This window comes from Pan troglodytes, chromosome 5 (genome assembly GCF_028858775.2).
Source record: "Pan troglodytes isolate AG18354 chromosome 5, NHGRI_mPanTro3-v2.0_pri, whole genome shotgun sequence".
NCBI classification, from domain to species: domain Eukaryota; kingdom Metazoa; phylum Chordata; class Mammalia; order Primates; family Hominidae; genus Pan; species Pan troglodytes.
The window spans coordinates 95070627-95092421 of NC_072403.2; the positions used below are offsets into that span (position 1 = coordinate 95070627).

General features: G+C 39.1%; 1 protein-coding gene across 15 annotated transcripts in view; it reads right to left on the reverse strand.

Annotated features, from left to right (window-relative positions):
* UBE3D (ubiquitin protein ligase E3D) overlaps positions 1-21795 on the reverse strand; it is a 187800-nt gene extending 166005 nt beyond the window's left edge. For 8 of the 15 annotated variants that reach the window (XR_010158087.1, XR_010158086.1, XR_001718559.3 and 5 more), the window contains exons 1-4: positions 21550-21749; positions 13734-13930; positions 10058-10148; positions 317-548 (exon numbers count right to left, since the gene is read on the reverse strand). Coding sequence is in view for 11 of the 15 variants with exons in the window: in XM_063813229.1 (XP_063669299.1) it covers positions 317-548; positions 10058-10148; positions 13734-13930; positions 21550-21626 (597 nt within the window). In the remaining 4 variants the exon portion in view is untranslated. Of the gene's footprint in view, positions 1-316; positions 549-2896; positions 3107-10057; positions 10149-13733; positions 13931-19062; positions 19320-21549 lie in introns of those variants that run through there. The other 7 variants (XM_063813231.1, XM_063813230.1, XM_518608.7 and 4 more) reach the window with 6 other exon arrangements.

Below are 21795 nucleotides of genomic sequence, written 5' to 3' on the forward strand. Positions count from 1 at the left end.
AAAATGCACACAAATTATGCAATATTGTCCTAAGAACAAGAAAGCAAGGCATTTTGTTTGTAAAATGGTAGCACTCGCAATTCTAAGCCTGCAGAGGTCTTCCTCTCCTTATTCTTCCAGGCGCCTGTGGCTGTTTTAGTTTAAAGCCATATGCTCTTCCTGTTTTGATAAAGCAGCGATAGCGATGACAGTTGAAAATAATGAATTTTGGCCTTTACAGCAGTCTATGTAACAAGGCCTTAATTAGAAAAAGATTGAAGAAGCCAGTATCTAAGACAGCCTCTAAATTACCATTTATTTTGAAATGATATTTTACCAATTTACAATGGTTGTCAGAAGAAACACAGCACATCTCCACTGGGGATAGTTCAGGTCTTTGCTGCCACAGACTGGTTCTTAAATTCACCAAGAAGAAAGAGTCTCCAATAAAACAGTCATTCTCTTGCGGATGAAGTGATTTATTAGCAAAGGGGTCAGGATGACAACACCATTCTCCAACTAGAGCTCCCCAGTTCTCACTCGGCAGTGGGAGCACCCTGAGGAGCTTCCTAGTGGAAAGAGGAAAAAATCATTTTTCACAGAACAAAATGGTACTAACATTTTCTTAATTAAATGACCATAAAAGATGAAAGAAACTCATTAACCACAAGGCTTGCAATGCTAATTTTTTCCCCAATTATAAAAGTAATATATACTCACTACAGCTAATTTTGAAAATGCAAGGAGGTATAAACAAGGAAAAATCATCCTTTATCTCACTACCCAGAGATAAGTAACTAAACATGACAGTGTATTTCTTTGCCATCCGTTCAAAAGATATATCTGTACATATCACACGAAGTTTGAGAATCGTGAATAAACATACTATATCTTGCTTTTGTTGTTTTATTTAGATGAATCCTAATTAGTCCACAATATTCTATTCCATAAGTACATCAAAACTTTTGAGATGATTCCCTCAACTATTAGATATTTAGGTTTTGAGTTTTTCATTATCAATAACTCTGTGATGAATGTTCCTGTTAGAATATTTATGAACATATCTATTTTCCTTGGAAAGAATCCTATATAAGTGTGAGATGATAAGCACAAATTATATGCATATTTTAAAACCCAACACCTATTTGGTGAATTTCTTTCCAGAAAGGCTGTGCCAATCTATAATTCTTCCACTCACCCTTTTCATAAATGAATACTATCATTTTTCCATTTCTGCATTAGTAATAGGTGAAAGTATTTTCAATGCTGCTTTAACTGGCAACTCTTAAATTACTGGTGAGATTCATCTAGTTTTGCTACTTATAGTCTACTGTGTTTCTTCTGTGAATTGTGATTAGTGACTATTTTCCAGGGTGGTATTATTATGTTCTTATTAATTTGTAAAAATGTGTTATATATTAAGAGTATTAGCCTTATGCTTATTAATCTGTTACAAATTTTTTTGGTGTTACTGCCTTTTATTTTGGTTTACGTGTCTTAATGGTCAGATCACCTAACAACTTTCTTCTATAATTTCTTCTATTACTATATTTTAGTAAACTTTTCATTTTGGAATAACTTTAGATTTACGGAAAACTTACAAAGGTAGTGTATTAGTTCCCATATACACTTCACCCAGATGGCCCTAAAGTTACTATTTTATGGTACCATGGTAGATTTGTCAAAACTACACACTTTGAATTCCACCTGTTTTTCCACTAATATCCTTTTTTTCTGTTCCAAGATCTAATTCATGGATAATACTTTGCATTTAGTCATCATGTCTCCCTAGTCTCGTCTGGTCTATAACAGTTTCTCAATATTTCCTTATTTTTCAGAAACTTGAGATTTTTGCAAAGATCAGGTATTTTACAGAATATTCTTCAATCTGAGTTAGTCTAATATTGTCTCAAGATTAGGCTGGTGGTATGGATTCGGGGAAAGAATCTCACAGAAGTGAAATGTACCCTTCTCATCACATCATATCAGAGAATATATCATATCAACACAACTTAGTGACGCTAATCTTGATAACTTCATTAAGGTGATATCTGCTAAGTTCCTCCTTCTAACAAAACACAAATACTAGTAAATTAATGTACATTCAGATGTTATAAGTTAAAACATTTGAAATGTGAATGCTACTTTTTTTTTTAACAATTCCCCCATGTTAACCATTTTCCTTTGATTTCCCCAATCAACTGAGTTGCATAAAAGGGCAATTACAGTTCAGAAGAGGGTACACAATTTATAACTGCAGAGGACAAAGCTAGAAACGAGAAAGGCTGATTTTAGTTTAACATAAGGAAGAACTTTTCCTTTGAAATTAGTATATGCTGCACCATTGGTATCATCAAAGTGCTGAGCCTGTTAAGCATACTGAGAAGTGATTCTTTCAACGTACATTTCCTATAAGTCTACTATGAATAAGGCATTCTACTGGCACAAAATATGAACACATACAGTCGTCTCTCTTAAGGTACTCATGTTCTAGTAAGAAATATAGACCTATAAACAAATAACAAAAGCACATGTTATAAATGCTGGTAACAGAGTAACGGTTCTAAATTCTTGCAGTTGGCGGGGGGCGGGGGGGGGTGGGCGGTGGCACCAGGCGGAGCAGTACAGATCCCTTTGAATATTTAAGAAAAGTGTTAGCCTCTTTCCTCAAATGTACATTTCTACAAGCACACAAAATCTGCATATTACTTTAGGGGATTCATGGGTCCCCAAGACCCATCCATGAATTCAAGGCAATAAACACAAACTGCTACAAGAATAGATTGTACACAGACTTCAGAGAAGAGGTAACATCTGAGCTGGCCTTTGAAAGATAAATAGTAGTTCTCCAGGCAGTGAAAGGAATTAAGGGCATCATGGAAGAGACAATATGAAGGTAGATGCCATATATGTTTACCTTGCCACTGTATTTCTACTGTCTTACATTGCTCCTAACGTATATCATGAGCTCTTAAATATTTGTTGAAGAAATGAACTAGCGTATTTTGATAACTATAATGTGTGAAGCCCCTGGTTGCGTCTGTTGCACACTGGAATTAAGGGGTTAAAAAACCTTTTCCCTTGCTGCTTGAGAATCTGATCTTTGGTTTAGCCACCTAGCTCTGTTACCCTGGAAACCAGGTAAGAGCTTAGGCATCCACAATATTGCTAGGCAACACTGCTTACGGTAAAAATGATCCTTGGTTGGTAAACTGCATCTGAACCAGGAAGAAATATGAATGAGCTGTAAATGTCTGATAGGATACTTTGGCCTTCCCTGAATGCAGTTTCTTCTTGGGAACCCTACAAACTATATCAAGAATTGTTACAAGAGATACTGGCTGCTTAAGGCAGGAGGCTTCTTCTGAGCCAGGGCAGCTCCCGTACCTCCCTGATGTGGAGCTTATGCTTTGTACCTGGAACTACGTCGTGTGGGGAGACAACAGTCCCCAGAAAGGTATGTGAGCTGTCATTTGTGCAAACATGCAGAGCCCGTGCTGAGAGGAATTCTTGATGCTGCCCTGCTGGCAAGCTGGCAAGGAATGTGGTAGCCTTGTGAGTCCACATGTTTAGTTAACTTAAAAAGACCCTTGGTGGCCACTAAACACACCTTATTTCATTTAATGCTCGCAACAACTTTGTTAGACAGGAAATACCATTTTCCTGTACAGAGGAGGAAAGTGAGGCTCAGAAATGTTCAATAATCTGCATTAAGCCGGGCTCGGTGACTCATGCCTGTAATCCCAGCACTTTGGGAGGCCCAGGCGGGCGGATTACGAGGTCAGGAGATCAAGACCATCCTGGCTAACACGGTGAAACCCCGTCTCTACTAAAAATACATAAAATTAGCCGGGAGTGGTGGCGGGCGCCTGTAGTCCCAGCTACTCCGGAGGCTGAGGCAGGAGAATGGCCTGAACCCGGGAGGCGGAGCTTGCAGTGAGCTGAGATCGCGCCACTGCACTCCAGCCTGGGCAACAGGGAGACTCCAGCTCAAAAAAAAAAAAAATCTGCATTAAGTTCACAGAATCAGAAGTGATCAGTAACGGCAGGTCCTTAGAATATATTCCTTCCCTGGCAATGCAGAACAGCCATAGAGGAGGAGACTTGGGCAGGTAGGATGGTGGCAAACTGTGTGGGGTGTTCCAGGCCACGCTAAGGGGTAGGGACTTGGTACCTCAGGTGGGTAGGAAGCATTACAGAATTTTAAACAGAATAACAGGTCAGATTTGAATTTTACCAAGAAGAACCAGCAGAAGAAGAGGGCAAATAAATTGCCTGTTTAGAGTGGGAGGGAGTTAGGCCTAAATAGGCTCCTGGACTTTCTCCATCATTAAGATCTTTTGTGTCCTGACATACTGCCATGTAGTGCCAATAAACAAACCCTCAATACAGTGCAAAAGACAACAATGTCAAAACCCCCTACATGATCAGGGAAATAAAATTGCACCAAGATTTACAGAGATCTGGGAGCCAACTCACATTAACACAAAATATGATATTTTAAACTTAATGTGACCACATATCATGTGAATAAAAGCTATAATATATCCTAGAACCATCTACATAAGACACCAGAAGCAAGAAAGTGCCTAAACTGCAAGTCATTGCAAAGATAAGTTTTTAAAGCAGAAACAATTTTTTTGATGTTTTGAAGAAAACATAAAACATTTAAGAACAAAAGATTTTAATCATTGCTTTACTGAAAGCATATTTATCTAAAACCCTGAAAAATATACTTTGATATGATCTACTTCCCAAGAGAACTTTCAAAATAAAATAGATACCATTTTTTTCAAGGTTAGTTTTTAGGTAGAAACCTGGTGGAGCTCAAAAAAACAGTGAAACGATTTCCTGAATTTTCTCTCAGCCTAAGATTCTATAATGAACAGCAACACAAATTCACAATAAATTAAAATTTCCTAGTTATTTTTAATGTACCATGAGCATAAACTTTTAGAAAACTTAAAATATCCAAATGATATTGATGTTTAATACTTAAACATATACACAAGAAAATGTATGCCCCCTAACTTTAATAGAGGTAAAGAAAAATGAAGAATGTGAAAATAAAGGAACATACATAAGAAAATAAAATTATGCCCCTTAGCTTTAAAATGAACCATTAATCAGTGATAATAACAATGGTAATAACAGCTTCTACAGACTGGATTATAATCAAGTGGACATTAAGAATATTAATAACATCAACTATCTAAAGCTCAAAATATGGCTGCTGGAATTAGATAAATTCAGGTGACATTCTCTGACTGGCAGGCCACAAATCCTATAAAACTAGCTTTAGCACTTTAATATTATTACGTACATAGTATGATTTGAGCCATAAAAGTATAATTTTATTCCAAAAGTTTGTACAGTGTTACCAATAGTACAGTTGGTGACTGTACTCTTTTTTAACATCTTTGTAGAAACGTGACTGTATTCTTGGGAGTAGTTATTTTCAGGTTACAATTGTAGCTGGTCTGCCAAGTGGATCAATCAAGTGGTTGAATATCCTGACATCTCATGTTTCCAAAGATCCCATCTTGCTGGTTTCCCTCTAGGGTCTCAACGCCCTCATGAGATCTAGGCTGACACCTAGCACTACCTTGCCAGTGCAGGGAGAACAGGGCGAACCATCCAGAGACCTCCGGAGAGCCACTCTGTTTCAAATCATCTGAAAATCAAAAGGCTTGAGTTTGAAAGTTTGGCCAACTGATTTCATTCACATATGAGATGAATTTATTTCTAAAATACATAAATTCCAAACACAAGGACTATTTGGCTGTTTCTGAGACTATTCACAACAAAATAAATTTTATTATTATTGCTGGATATTAGGGCCCATTAATCTTAACAAGAGCATAATAAAAAATTACATACATTCACACAAATTTTACAGAAAAACTGCTAATCTGGTAAAATGTAAATTGGAGAACTTTATTATAAAGAAATGAGGCATTATTTGGTTTCAAATAACCACAACAAATAGCTAAGAACATGTGACCTTAAATTAAGAAAAAACATTGCTATAATTAGCAGATATCATGTGTCCTGGTGCTAGTATTAAAAGCCATTAATGAGTCTTACTGTTTAAACTGTCCTCTATATCTTATTTCTATAATTAATTTGACAAGAACCTTTTTTATTTAAAAAAAAAAAAAGAATAAGCATTAGTCCCAGACTATCAAATAATCATGAATCACAAAGTACATGAAACCCCAAATACAAATGAGGTTCATTGATCAGGTAATTTTCATGTTTCATAGCACTCTAACAGGTTTATCTAATCCAACGTCCTCATTTTGCAGATGAGGAAACTGGACCCCAGGAAATTAATGTAACATGTTCCCAGATAATAAGACTAGCCAGTAAGCAGATCTTAACTCTGTTCCCCTGCTCCTACAGAGGTGCTCCCAATACAGATAAATCAACATATTCCAAGGTACCTTCCTGGGAAATATGTTTACAATTAGTTGATTTTGGGTACATACATGCTCTTTTGAAAACCTTTGGTCTTGTTTTCTATTTAATGAGCACAAAGTTGTCCTTACCACTCACATAAAACAGATAGCTGCGGGAGAAATAAGAAGAACACTGGGTTTGACATTAACGGTCAACATGAAATCCATGTGCAGTTACTTAAGGAAGCATCTTTTTCCATACAACTCAGTCACAGGGCATGCTACCTAAGTTACAGGTAAGCAAAGCCTTGAGTCATTTACTAAGGATTTCTCTGCATTACTGAAGAGGCATGCATATGCCAGGCACACAGGTGTGACATGAAAAGGTTTTTGGGTAAGCCTTGCTTAAATGAGGCAAAGGCTAAGTCAAGTCCACTGTTTCTCAGAGAGAAAAAGAGAAAGGGAATTCATTTCCTTGGCACATGCAGAGTATGTGAATCACAGTCTTGAAACAAAAAGGTTTGAAACACTAAACTAGATAATTTGCTAGTTTGCTAATAAGAACAATTTGGAAAAGGGGGTAGAAAGTCTATAAAACCAATTTAAAAGACCTGGTCGAGCATTAACTATTACATACGTTACATCCTTTAACTCTCTTGACAAGTTTGGAAAATAGGCCTTATTAGAAGGCTGTATTAGAAGAACCTGAGGTAGTACAAACACAACTTCCCAGCTACTAAGTCATGAAGCTGGATTTCAAACCCAGGTCCCCATTCTCCTGCTCCTGCCTCCAGGGCCTGCTGATGGTCAGGGTTAGGGAGAGTGAGTGCTGCCCTTTTAGTTCTCAGTTCCATGACCGTAAAAGGGACTGACACAGAAGATACAGTTCCTGAACAGAAAAAATGGGGGCAACAGATAAAAGATTTTTCATATTATCATCCTGTTCCAATGAAACACAAATAACAGCCAATAATGAACCAGCATATCCTTTACTGTAAGCAGAACCCGGAAATACTGTTACACTGATTTAACATGTTCCAACTGTAACTTCTAGGAATCCCTATTGTTGTCTAGGAATGCATGTTTCAGAAACTTCTTCTGAGAATTCAACCAACGCCTAAAATAGATTGAGAGAAGGAAAACACTCTTGGTTCAACTACAATGTAAACTGAGATCCCCTGAACCTTTCAGGATAAAGTGGGCCTGTCACCGAGTACATGTAGTAACTTCAACCCTTAGGTAATTCAAGCAAAGATGAGGTTCCCTCCTCTGCAAATTTAAAGTCACCTCATTTCTTACTCAAGACAGTCACTCTGAGGATCCTCCATTTGTAACCTCTCACTTATGCCAGAGTAACTCTGTGCCATCTCATCTACCTGGGACACTGACAGAAATCAGGAAGCAAGCAAGAGAGGTTGGTAGAAGGCCAAAACAAACATGTCAACGTTTATTCAATTCAACCCAGCAAAAATTGATTGAGAGCATACTATTTACGAGGGACAGTGCCTGATGCTGAGGATGATGATGATGATGATAAGAACAGTAATTATAGCAGTAGCTAATACATACTGAATGCTTGCCACATGCCAGGCACTGTCATAAACACTTAAACTCACTCCATTCTCCTAGCAACCATATGAGGTAGGTCCTACTGTTAGCCACATTTTTGCAATAAAAGAATTGAGGCACAGAATGGTTAAGTAACTTGCCCAAGAGTCACACTGCTAGTAAATGGCAGGTGCAAACCTAGTTGCTCTGGCTTCTGAGTCTGTACTACTAGACAGACTCAGAAGGGACTACCCTGTACTGCACTCTCAAAAGAGTAGGGATAAAGGATACAGGGGACAACAAGATTATCTGCACTCCGAGAGCCTACAGTTTAATTGTGAAGACAGGCAAATAAACCTTAGAGGAACACCTAAACCAACCCAGGGTTGAGAGAAGGCTCATAACAGTACCTGTCCCGTCAGCTGAATTCTGAAGTTCAGGTAGGAGCCAACAAGGGGGAGACAGGGTGTGGGGTGCATTCCTCCAGGAAAGGAAGTCACTTTCATAAGGCCCCAGGGTGAAAAAATATCATGAAAAGGCTGTGGGGCTGCATATTGATCACCAGAGCTGTGTACAGAATGCCAGTCAATAATGGCATGTTTTTTTGGGGGAGGAGGAATAGGTTGGGGAAAGAGATATGAAATGTGAGGGTGGAGAGGTAAATAGAGGTAAACTCATAAAGGTCCTAATGTAGCATGTTTCTGGAATTTATATTGGATAAATGGGGGGCCATGGAGGGGTTTGACCAGCAGAGCCTGATGCATTTGAGAACAATTACTTAGCTGTGCTAAAATAGATCAGATGAGAGGACAAAACTACAGGGAGGCTCAATGGATGAGGAGTTGGCAACAAGTGTAATTAGGTGAACAAACAGTAGCCTCAACTAAGGTAGAGGCACTGGGATGGAGGCAAGTGGACTTATGTAAGACATGCTATGAAGAAAGTAGCAAAAGAACTTGGCAACTGACTATGGGGGGAACCCCTTACAGCAAGCTGACCCACGTTACAGCATATGGCCCAAAGGCTTTGAATGTGGCCCAATACAAATACGTAAACTTTCTTAAGACATGAGATTTTTTTGGCAATTTTTAAAAAACTCATCAGCAATTGTTAGTGTTAGTGTATTTTATGTGTAGCCCAAGACAGTTCTTCATCTTCCAGTGTGGCTCAGGGAAGCCGAAGGCTTGGACTCCCCTGCCTCCAGAGGGAGGAACTTCTGGCAACACCAGGTTTCTACCTTGAGGACACAGGTAGAAGTACAGCATTACTGAGATAAGGAACACTGGAAGAGAAGCAGGTTTCAGATAGGAAGGAGCCGTTCACTTATAAGTCTTAGGAACATGACTCAGGAAACCCATCTAATAAAGAACTCTAAATTCTTTAAATAGTATTAACAATAATTACGATTTAATCTGTCTCTCCAGCTGATGAATGACTTGTGGCTGAAATTTTAGGAGGAAGGGTTTGTGCCCAAGAAACAAGAAGGCTGACATGAGGGACAAAAGAAAAAGAAATTAAAAAGCCTTAGGGACTGTAAAAAACCCAAAAACAACAACAACAACGAAAAAACCAGCAAAGAGTCCTTCCCATCTCAACAAGGCAATCACAGCACATGGCAAGAATAAATGACAAAATTAACCTAATCATTGAGAAAAGGTTAATTTGTGCTCTGTATGCTCTGTTTTAATAAGCAGGAGAAATAGGAAATGGATTTTAGAAAGGCACTGATAAAAACAGTTCAAATAAAAAGTTTTTGTGCAAAAGCTTGTTATGTGGAAAAAATCACTGAATGTGGAAAATGTCACTCAGCATCGTGTTGGATGAAACGTGACAGGTCCCATGTTTCTTTTCAGGAGGGAGGTGCTTCAGCGATCAGCACAGGTTTTCGGCCAAGATAAGCTCTCCTCTCTCAAAGCCAGCATCCTAGTGCTCCCCTTTATGTCCCTAAGAGCTAATCACTCTGCAATTGCTAGCAAGTTTTGTGGCTGATTTTGTTCAAAGTGACATTAAGCTGGCTCTCACTTTAAGGCCATATACTACTCCATTGGCAATTACTTGAAAAATTCTGATAGAAAAAGAGATAACCATTGCCAGGCACAGAATTAATCAGTGTTAAATATATTCCTTACCTGTCTTTTATTATGACTTCACCGCAGGATTGGCAATAAAACGTGCAACATTCTTGGGCTTGCGAGCTTTGATTAAACATTGAAATCAGTTCTAAAGGAAGTCAATGAAATAGCTAATCTTAGAGATTGAAACAAATATATTAACATACTTAAACAGTTCAATAGCCACGATAAATTACCATCCATAAAGTTTATGATCCACCCAGAAGTACACATTTAATTAATACTATCTGATGACTCAAGCAGAAGCAAATATTGTGAAGTGTTTTTGAAAACAACAGATTTTGCTAAGTGTTCCAGAGACAGGTACTGCCCTAGATTATGCATGTAGCATTTGTTAGTTCTCTCATTCTAAAAATACCAACATTAAGGATGAGTGAAAAAGAACTATTTCCTTCTCATCAAGCTAACTACACAGATCTCCAACATTCTCAGCTTCCCTCTGCTGTGTCTCACAATAGTGTTTCATCAGTGTGAACAAATAGAGCTCTTAAATTTGAGTTTAATTTTTTTTTTTTTTTGAGATGGAGTCTTGCTCTGTCACTCAGGCTGGAGTGCAGTGGCGCAACCTGGGCTCACTGCAATCTCCGCTTCCTGGGTTCAAGCAATTCTCTGCCTCAGCCTCCCAAGTAGCTGGGATTACAGGCTCCCATCACCATGCCCCGCTAATTTTTGTATTTTTAGTAGAGACGGGGTTTCACCATCTTGACCAGTCTGGTCTTGCATTCCTGACCTCGTAATCCCCTTGCCTCGGCCTCCCAAAGTGCTGGGATTACAGGCATGAGCCACCGTGCCCAGCCAACTTTGAGTTTAATTTTATTTAAATAAGGTTTATGTCCAATCTAGCATATAACCATATGAACAAATAAAGATCTCAAACTAATGTTTATTGGACACCTCCCTGGGAATGAAATGGCTCCAAAAAGAGTCCAGTTTTCTCAGATCAAAAATCAATTTCTAATGAAAGCTATGGTAAAACGCTGAAAGCTGTGGGGAAAAATGTATATTTCTCACACTATGGGAAAGAGCAGCATAAGGCCGCATGTTCCCTTAGTTTCCATTATTTCTTTTATGAAATAAGGAAACTTTCATTTAAAAGAATGAACTAAAATATGTCTGTAAAAATCTAATTAAAGAAATGAGGTCATATCCATCAGAATCAAGCAATGTGGATTTGGTTTGTGTTTTTCTGTATGTATTTTAAGATTTAAAAAAACTGATGCTAGAAGGTTTACGCCTTGGCAATTAAAAATCTTAACAGTTTTTAAGGGGTGGCCAGAAATCCCTATAGCACTAAGGTGCAATAAACAGTATTATTCTTTAACTTTGAGCAGATTAAAAGGAGACCTAGGAATCCAAAATATTTTTTTCCAGACCCACAAACAAATTTTCAGTGAAACACTACCCTCTGCTGGCCACCCAGCATGATGCACTGGGTCGGGTTTAAAATTCAGTTTCTGATATAGAGGAATCCTGGGAGAGCGTTGCTGCGGGGGATCAATCTAATGAGTGTGCTCTAATAGATCCTACTGTAGCTAGTTCCACATAGAGGGTCACAGTTTGACACTCAAAATAGCAGTATACCAGTATGATGTTTACTATAGTTGTCCTTAAAAGGGTGTTCTTAGCATTGAAAAGTCATCTTTTTAAAAATCCTGAAACACAAACTGAAGGCTAAAACTTTCAAGTCACTTCCTACAAAACAGTTTGATTCAAGTTCACACCAGTACATATCTATTCATATTTATTCATTCCACAAATATTTATACACCATCTATTATATGGAAAGCACTCAGGCAATTAAATGCTGAGGAATCTGTTTTGCATACTCTTTCATGCACTATGGAACGGGCCTTTGATAGTTTTCCTTTTCAGATATTTGAGCAAAATATATTAAAAGTGTAAAGAAATAGGAGACCAGTGAATACAAACAATATGCAAATCAGCACATAGCAGTCAATTAATTTTGTCCTATAGTTTAAACAATGTTTGCAGATTTAAATTTTTAAAAATAATTCCAGTTTTGATATTTGTATATTCAGTTACAGAATACAGAATATGGATGGGCAAAAACCCAATACTATGTCCCTGGTGGTCTCTATTCCTCCATCTCTAAACTCACAATCCCAGAAAACACTCCACTGTGGCTTTCATGTTTGCCTTTCCCAAATCTCAGGATCCAACACAAAATTCCTGCTGTGGTTACTCTTGTGAAAGAGGTAACTGTTGTGGAGAAGGTGATGACAACACAACATCCAGCTTCCCATGGCCTCTTCCCTGAAACAACACTTTCTCTGCCCATTATTAGGTGCAATCAGGGAGTCTACTTCCCAGCTCGGTGACCCTAACCTTCTTGCTATGGTTATTCCAACAGTCATTCCTAGTATTTATCCTACAACATTTAAGTGCCATGACATCTCTTTTCCCTACCCCTTGTTCCTAAAACTAACCCTGCCCAACTCAAACTAGTTATTCACTAACCCAGGACTTGAGCAAAAATTGCTCCCCAGCAAAAAAGAAATGAAACCCTCTCTATCTTCTCTTTCCTCACAAAAGCCAAGAGTACAGACTCAGGGGAATACTCAACATCTCCTAAATGGCTCTTCCAAACACTCCTCCTGACCCCATCTCCAGGATCCACACAGCTCAGATGAAAGGTTTATTACAGATGAGGCAGCAGCGAAGTGTCAGTGTGCAGCTGAAAGAATTACAATCTTTCTCTGATAATAAACATCACATAAGTCTTTTACAGCCTATTTCCCCCTTTGACATAATTTTAATCCCCCAAAGCATATATTACATATATTGTAATAGATGTAATGAACCAATAATTTTATTCAATAAATAACCCTGAGGTCTTAGAAAAAGCAAATTTTCTACTGCCTTACCGAATCATTATGCCAGTTACAAAATGTTGTAAATATAACAGGCATAGTAAAAGTTAAAATCAAATTAAGTATCAAACTCAACTGTAGGACCTTTTGTGTACTGTTTTCTCTATTTGGAACAGTCCCCACATGGATAGGATTTCCTTATTCAGGACTCAGGTCAAACATCACCTCCTCAGAGTGGCCTTCACTGATCATCCTTCAGCCAACCCTAGTCACTCCCTATCCCATTATTCTGTTTTATATTATCATAACACTTTTCTTAATATTTAAATTGTTTGCTCATTATCTGCTCCCACCAATTAGAATGTAAGCTCCATGAGAGCAGACACCTCCCCTGCCTTGTTCACTTCTGTATCCCCAGCACCTAGATTGATGCCTAGCACATAGCACACACCAAAATATTTGTTGAATGAATAAATTTCCATATAATGCTTTAAAATCAATCAGGTCTTATACAACTGCCATCTGATTTAATCTTCCCATCTGTGAGCCAGAAAATTTTACAATTAAAGAAACAAGGCAGTGGATAAATGGGAAATCTCTATACTTTCTGCTCAATTTTGCTGTGGGTGGAAAAGAAAGAAGGAAGGGAGGAAGGGAAGAAGCCTAAGAAAGGTTAAGTAACATGTTCAATTGCATACAGCCAATAACTGGCAGAGCTGACAAAGACCCTAGAGCTTCTCAACCCCTTCACCTGGGAAAAGTTCAACTTATCAAAGGAAAAAATCACCTTTGGTTTATAACAAAAAGGTAAATACAGAAGCAGAAGTGCTAATATTACTCACTTGTGCCTAATTTTGCTTGTGCCTGCAGTCGCAGGTGCAGTCCATCTCCAACAACAAACTGTAGCCCACGGCAAGAGGAAGGTACAAGCCTGACCTCTGCTGGAAGCTGAATTTCTGTGCAGCCTTCAGGGGTTTTCATCTGGAGTGAAGATGGCATTATGGAAATATTCATGGGCATACCTCCTTCTTTTGGTTCTCTGGTAATTAAAAACAAAACCCAAACAAATTATTTCTCACAATGAAAACCACATGATGAAAGAAACAAAAATGGCCAAGGATCTCTTTCTTCCTCTTCAATAGGAGCTCTAAAGTCACTGCCCCAGAAAAACAGCAGCAAGCAGATCATAAAGGAAAGCAACCTACACTAGATTTAGATCTGATCAGAGTGCCCTTCACCATCACCATAATATGCAAGTCCTGGGACAGATTTTTGGTTCTTCCTTCTGAGAAGAGCACTAAAATAATGTTTTATAGTAAATCAGAGCAAAGTACTGTTATTTCATATACAAGATTTTAATAAAGAGACCAAGATTCAGTGAAACAATGATACAAGACAAAAACTTGTCAATTTTAAGAATAAAAAGAATTAATGAAGAAAACGATACAGTGATGTATGAACATCAGGTGTGAAAGGACTTACTAATCCAATTCAGAGCAAACACAAATTACTCAGTATAGGCAATAAAGAGTAAAACACAGTCCCTGTCAAAAGCCCCCAGGTATCAAAAGTATAGAGGGGATAAAGGCATCAATGGAAATGACCCTCCTCTGAAACTGCAATACGCTTAGCAATGCAACAAAGGTACAAAGTACCATGGCTCCCTCTTAAGTGCAGACAGCAGGTCATCCACATGGTGTCAACTAAGCGCAGACAGCAAGCCATTTGCTTGAGTGTCATCTGAGTACAGAGGGTAGAGCATGTGCTCAGGTGTGAATCTTGGTTAGGCCTTAGAAATCTGCCTTAGAAAATCTTACAGCTACTTTCTGGCTAGTTCCTTTTCAAAGCATATGGATCTGCACTTAGTTAGCAATACAGAATATTAAGCATCTGAGTTTTTTGCAGGGATGACAGTTTCAAACCCGAGTCAAAAGTTCAATTTCAAGAAATGGTGTTTAAGAAATAATGATCCTCTAAAACAAGAGTCAGCAACTTTATTTCTGTGAAAGACCAGATAGTAAATATTTTAGGCTTTATGAGCCATGTATGGTCTCAAAGTAGAATACATATTATACTTTTTATTTTTTAAAAAACAACCCTTAAAAAATGTAAAATCAGCAGGTCGAGGTGGCTCACTCCTCTAATCCTAGCACTTTGGGAGGCTGAGGTGGGAGGATGGTTTGAGCCAAGAAGTTTGAGACCAGCCTGGGCAACAAAGCAAGGCTCTGGCTCTACAAAAAAAAAAAATTAAAAAATCAGCTGGGTATAGTGGCACGCACCTGTAGTCCTAGCCACTCAGGAGGCTGAGATGGGGAGGATCACTTGAGCCCAGGAGGCTGCAGTGAGCCATGATCATGCCAATGCATGTCAGCCTGGGCGACAGATCAAGAACCTGTCTAAAAGAAAAAAAGATACAGAAGAAAAATCCAACTCTTAGCTCACAGGCTGTACCAAAACAGGCTGCAGGTAGGATTTGGCCAATGGGCCATAGTTCTCTGACCACTGCTCTAAAGATAACACAATGTCCATTTGCTACCTCAATGACTTTCAAACTAGACTGTGTAGAGTTGACACTTCCAAGTGCCGCCAAGAAATACCACTGGGTTCCTAAGTCCCCATTGCCACCCCATCTCTGGTTTATTACATGTCTTCCCAGTCTCAAAAACTTTAGTCATTTTATAGGGCCAAGCAAGAGAAGCATCATTGCAAGGGTGGTGACACAGTGGCCCAGCACGGATTTGAAAAACTAAGCAGGCTGTTGAGGGCATCCATAGGGCCAAGCAAGGAAGGCATCAGTGCAAGGGTGGTGACACAGTGGCCCAGCATGGATATGAGAAACCAAGCAGGCTGTGGAGGGCATCCACCAGGAGGACCACTCAGCAGGGGTGTCAAATCCCAAGACAGGTGAGGAGGAAATCTGAACAGGAGGTGAGGCCAGCTCAGGATGGGGTTTCAGAGCCTGTCTTAGCTCAGCTGCTATAACAAAATACTATAGATGGGTGGCTTAAACAACAGACATGGCAGAGTAAGGAAGTTCAGTGCCTCTTCCTCTTCATATAAGGACACTAATCTCATCAGGGGGGCCCCGCCCTCAAGAACTCATCTAAATCTAACTACCTCCCAAAGCCCCATCTCCTAACACCATCACTTTGGGGGTTGGGGCTTCAACATGTACATTTTGAGGGGACACAAACATTCAGTCCATAACAGGGTCCAAGCAGGTGAGGAGAGTGTCAACAATGAGCAGGGGGAGGTGGCAAAGGATGCCAGCAGACTATTAATTACATAGAGGGAGACTGACAAAATAAATAAATGCCACTAGGACAATGAGGGCCATGATTCTCACTGTGGGAGAATGGAGTTACAAAAAGAGAAAGCGAGGAAACTAGAATAGACCCTATGGTGGTGGGGCAGAATTAGAAATACCTGTGTGAAGTCATGGTTTTCAATGTTTACAAATAGATACAGTAATATAGATAGTTGTAAATGCATGTATGTACATAGGTATGTAGGCACAACCATACATAGACATCATATATAAGTCATACACACATACCCCAGTTCTGGGAGAAGCGACATCCAACAGTGATGAGTACACTTAGTGCCCAGATCTTGGTTTGTAAAGGCCATTTTCTGCTTTAAAAAACGAAATGAACAAACCAGAAACAAAGTTCCTTAGTAAAATGACTACATCCAGGGCTGTAACAGGGAAAGAATGAAATAAGCCTGGAACATGTTGCTGGAACATGAAGAAATCAAAGAATGACAGGGACCTACCAAAAAAGACGCAGAAACCATCCAGAAAGGACTTCCTTGGCCACATCTGGTATAATATGAACAAAAAAGTAGCCCATTGAATAAATTAAAAAATAAAACCCACTGAGTAACCCACAGTAAGAATCATGTATCCTTACTGACATACACAAATGAATAAAATGAAACTCTGATGAGGAACAGGGTATTTACATAATCTCAGAATACCTCTCCAATTACTGATTACGAAGAGAAAAAGAGTAACTTTAAGGTAGAGAAGCATGGCAGACACTATCTTACTTTAAGTGCTCAAAGTTAATATAACCAATTTGATGGAACAAAGCAAAATCATGTGCCACCTGACAGGAAGCCTCACTTCTGTTATATTCCTGCCAAAGATGCAAAATCTGAATCTTGTCTTGAAGAAACATAAGACAAATCCAAATGGAAGGATATTCTACAAAATGATTGTACTATCATCTTGCAAAGTGTCAGGACCATGAAAGTCAATGGAAAATGAGGAACTCTTCTAGATTGAAACAGACAGAGGAAGCATGACAGTGAAATGCAATGCCTTATTCTGAACTGGATTCTTCTGTTATTAGGGATATTATGTAGACAACTGGCAAAACATGAATGATGTAAGATGGTAGCACACATTTCCCAATTGTGAGTGTTGGATGATGGTTCTTTAGGAGAATTCCTACTTTAAGACTAAGTTTGATTGACATAGTTCATACAATAATTTCATACTTGAGGCTTTCTTCACCATTGACTTGTATTCTGTCAGGTATCACAACTGCTTAAAACTATCCAATGACTTCATCTCTCACTCTAACTACAAGCCAAAGTCCTTTCGACGGTCCATAAGGCACAGTGGTATAGCAGGCCCTGCTGCTACAAGCTTTGGAGAACCTGTTGTTAAAATTCTAGGAGTTCTGCAAAGCAGGTCAACTCACCTCACCCAGTTGGTAGGCTGAAGGTCATACGTGGTGAAAGTATTCACACCAAAGAAATCAACAAATGCTTCAAATCAAGACCTTAGTTTGTCTTTTTGTTTATTTTCATGGAGAGTAGGTTATTAAACATGTACCAGCACACTGCCATAAGATCTTTTACTATGTGTTCCCCCAACTCACCCGCATCTCTCTGAACTAGGCACCCTTTCATACTCACTTTCTCTCAAAGGGAAATTGTCTCCCACCAGGTTTGGCAGTTCTACACCTCACCAGTTACAGTTTAATACTCAAATGTTAGTTTCTCATTTGAAATAAAAGATTGTAACTTTTTTCTCCCCATTCCTTTTTTGTTTAATTTTTTCTCCACTTCTATCAAATATATATTTATTTTGTATATTCTCTGCCGCCTCTTCTCTACTGCCACCATTAAACCCTATGCTCAACAAAGGCAGGTGTTTTTGTCTTTGCTGTTGTTACTGTTCATGGCTGTATTCTCAGCACTTAGAATTTGAATTTTTGGCACTAGAGTAAGAACACAATTAACATCTGTGGATTGAATAAATGAATGGCCAAAGTTTATCCCAAAATGCTAAGATATCTTAATATAAATAGATCTTTACATCTGTGAATGTAAACTTTGGAAGCCAGACTCTTTTTAACAACCCACTATGGCAGGAATTAATCCATTCCTGAGAGAGAACTCACCCAACCATCTCCATGGGAGGGCATTAATCTATTCAAGAAGAATCTGCCCTCAGGAACCACGCACCTCCCACTAGGCCCTATGTCTCAACACTGCCACATTGGGGATCAACGTGACAAAACATAGGGACAAAACACATCCAAACCATAGCAGTTAGGAACAAGAACACTCCAATATTTAAATTAACTATAAAATACACTAAACATTTTAATTAGAACACACAGATCATCAGAACAGATTTAAAATCACCCAACTATATATTTTTAAAACTAGCATACAGTTTTATGCTATTTTTAGGGAAATACAGTATTTTTACCGTTTTTTGCTTTATACAGAAAGACATAAGAAAGGTTAAAAAGGTAGAAAGGACACACTATGCAAACAGTATAGTCAACTGATTTCTCATGAAGACTGAGTTATTTTAATGGGAGAAATGATGGCCTTTTCAACTGATGGTGATAGAATAAATGAATATCCTTATACCAAAAAAAGAACTTTGATCCCTACTTCACTGCAAACACAAAAATGAATTCAACATGATCACAGATCAAAATGTGAAAGCTAAAACGATATAACTCCTAGAAAATAAACCTGCCAAAACATCTTCACAGCCTTAAGGTAGGCAAAGATTTAAGACACCAAAAAAACTAACCCTTAAGGAATAAAAAAACGATAGAGTGGACTTCATTAAAATTAAAATTTCTGTTCATCAAAGGACACTATCAAAAAAACAAGGCAGGGCATGGTGGCTCATACCTGTAATCCCAGCACTTTGGGAGTCCAAAGTGGGTGGATCGCTTGAGTCCAGGAGTTCAAGACCAGCATGGGCAATATGGTGAAACCCTATCTCTACAAAAAAATACAAAAATTAGCTGGGCATGGTGGCATGCACTTGTATCCCAGCTACTCCAGAGGCTGAGGTGGGAGGATTGCTTGAGCCCAGGAGGTTGAGGCTGCAGTGAGCCATGATCACACCACTGCACTGTAGCCTGGGCAGTAGAGCGAGACACTGTCTAAAAAAAAAAAAAAAAGAAAGAAAAGAAAATGAAAAGTTAAGTCACAGATAAGAATAGTCATATATTCACAAGGCATTTATATGAGAAAGCTCTTGTTTTGAGACTGTATAAAGAACTCTCAATTAAACAAGACAAATAATCTGATTATGGGCAAAAAAAATTAGAAGATACTTTTAAAAAGAACATATATGAATTGCTAAAAAGCAAGTGAAAAGGCACTCAACATTATTAGTCATCGGTAAAATGAAAATTAAAACCACAAGATACTATTTTACACACACTAGAATGGTTCAAACTAAAAGGACTGGTAATACTAAATGTAAGTCAAAATATAAAGCAGTTGAAACTCATTTTTTTTCTGGTTGAACGTGCAAACTGGTACAATCACTTTGGAGAACTGTTTGGCAATTTCTCACAAAGTAACATGCACATCTATCCTATGACCCAGAAATTTCACTCTTAGGTACTTACCTAAAAAGAAATGAAAATGTATGTCCAAAAAAAGATTTATACAACAGTGTTATGACAGCTGTATTCATAATAAGCAAACTCCAGAAACAAGAAAAACATCCAGCAATAGGAGAACAGATAAATGAATTGTGGTATATTCATACAATGGAAAACTTAGCAAGAAAAAGGAATGGACTACTGATAGATGCAGCCACATAGATGGAACATGAATCTGAAAAATATTATGGAAGGAATGCAGCCAGAAACAAAAAAGTATATATTGTATGAATCCATTTATAAGTAGTTCAAGAAATGGCAAAACTAAGTCCAGCAAAATTAGGTTTCTTTCTTTTTATTTTTATTTTTTATTTTTTGAGACGGAGTCTCTTTCTGTTGCCAGGCTGAACTGCAGTGGCGCGATCTCAGCTCACTGCAACCTCCGCCTCCCGGGTTCACTCCATTCTCCTGCCTCAGCCTCCTGAGTAGCTGGGACTGACTAAAGGTGCGCGCCACCACACCCAGCTAATTTTTGTATTTTTAGTAGAGACAGGGTTTCACCATGTTGGCCAGGATGGTCTCGATCTCTTGACCTCGTGATCCGCCCGCCTCAGCCTCCCAATGTGCTGGGATTACAGGCATGAGCCACCCGGGTACCTTGCCTAAACAAAGGAGAGTAGTCCAAGGGAACTGTGAAAGGCCCCTGCGTGAGAGGAAGGGAAGGTTTGTTGTGTGTGTGTGGTTTTTGTTTTATTTTGGTAGGGTTTGGGTTCCTAATTACTCTACAAGGTGCACCAGAATTGGAGATATTTGTCCAAATTCATAAATTTTGAAAGAGAAAAAGAAATACATTCAGAGTACTATTATTCCCATTTCAAGATTGAAGAAATTCAGATTAAATTATTCTAATTTTGTGAGGAAGCTAGCATTTGAACTCAGTTCTCACGCCATATTCCAAATTGCCACACCAGATATCTGGCAGATTTAGGGAAGAGGAAAAAATTAAGCATCAATCTACCTGTGGCACTGTGTAATACCATTCTCAGGATTTTAACTTCTAACTTACTCTCTTTGAAACAGCGATCACAAAGGAATAGACAAGGGGACCACAAATCATTAAAACTGCTGTCAAACAAAATAGAGAACATTTTTCCTAAAAGTTATTTGTTTGTGTAGCGAATAACAAGTTTGACGTTCTCACTGGAAGGAAGAATATGAATAAATGAACGAGCTCCAGTAAGAAGTCTACAACCTTTCTTAGTGGTTCACTAAACTTACGTTTATTGAATGATTGTGTGGTTTCTCTGCAAAGAGCAGTTTTGGACGAAAAGACCCGAGGTTATTTACAAAACAAGAAGCTCACATAGGAACTGATCCAGTAAGGAGGATCCCGAAGAGAGACAGACAAATCATTTTTTGCATTGTTTTGTTGGAAACGCCGGGCACTGCCAACAGTGTTTTACATCACTGTTCCTCAAATTTTAATGTGCATTTGATTCCCGGAAATCTTGTTAAAATATAGGTTCTGATTCCATAAGCCTGGTGTGGAGCTGAGACCCTGAATTTCTAAAAAGCTCCCCAAAGATACCCACACTGTCAGTAGGGGTGGGAGTGGCGGAGGCGACTACAGGGGAAAGCTTCACTTTGAGTGATCGAGAGGCTCTACGCAACTGGAAAGAAGAAACTCAAACTCCCTCGTACAGAGAGAGACTCACCAGCCCCCGACCCCCGGGCAGCAGTAAAGCGAGCTGGGCACTGCGCCTAGAATCCCAGTTCTTACCCCAGGATCAGAAGCGCGCTCTGCAGCTGTCCCCGCACCTCCAGAAACACGCGCGTCTCCGCCGCAGAAGCCGCCATGGCAGGCGTCCAGTCCCAGACCGGACCAAGCTGGAGGTTCCGAGGGGCCCGGGTCAACAGGACCAGGAGAGGTTCCACGTGCGAACCAACCAGCAGCAGCCCCGCTGCGGCGCAGGCGCCTGTGCCAGATCGCAGGGCTGGCGCCGCCTACCAGCTCACAGCGCCACCT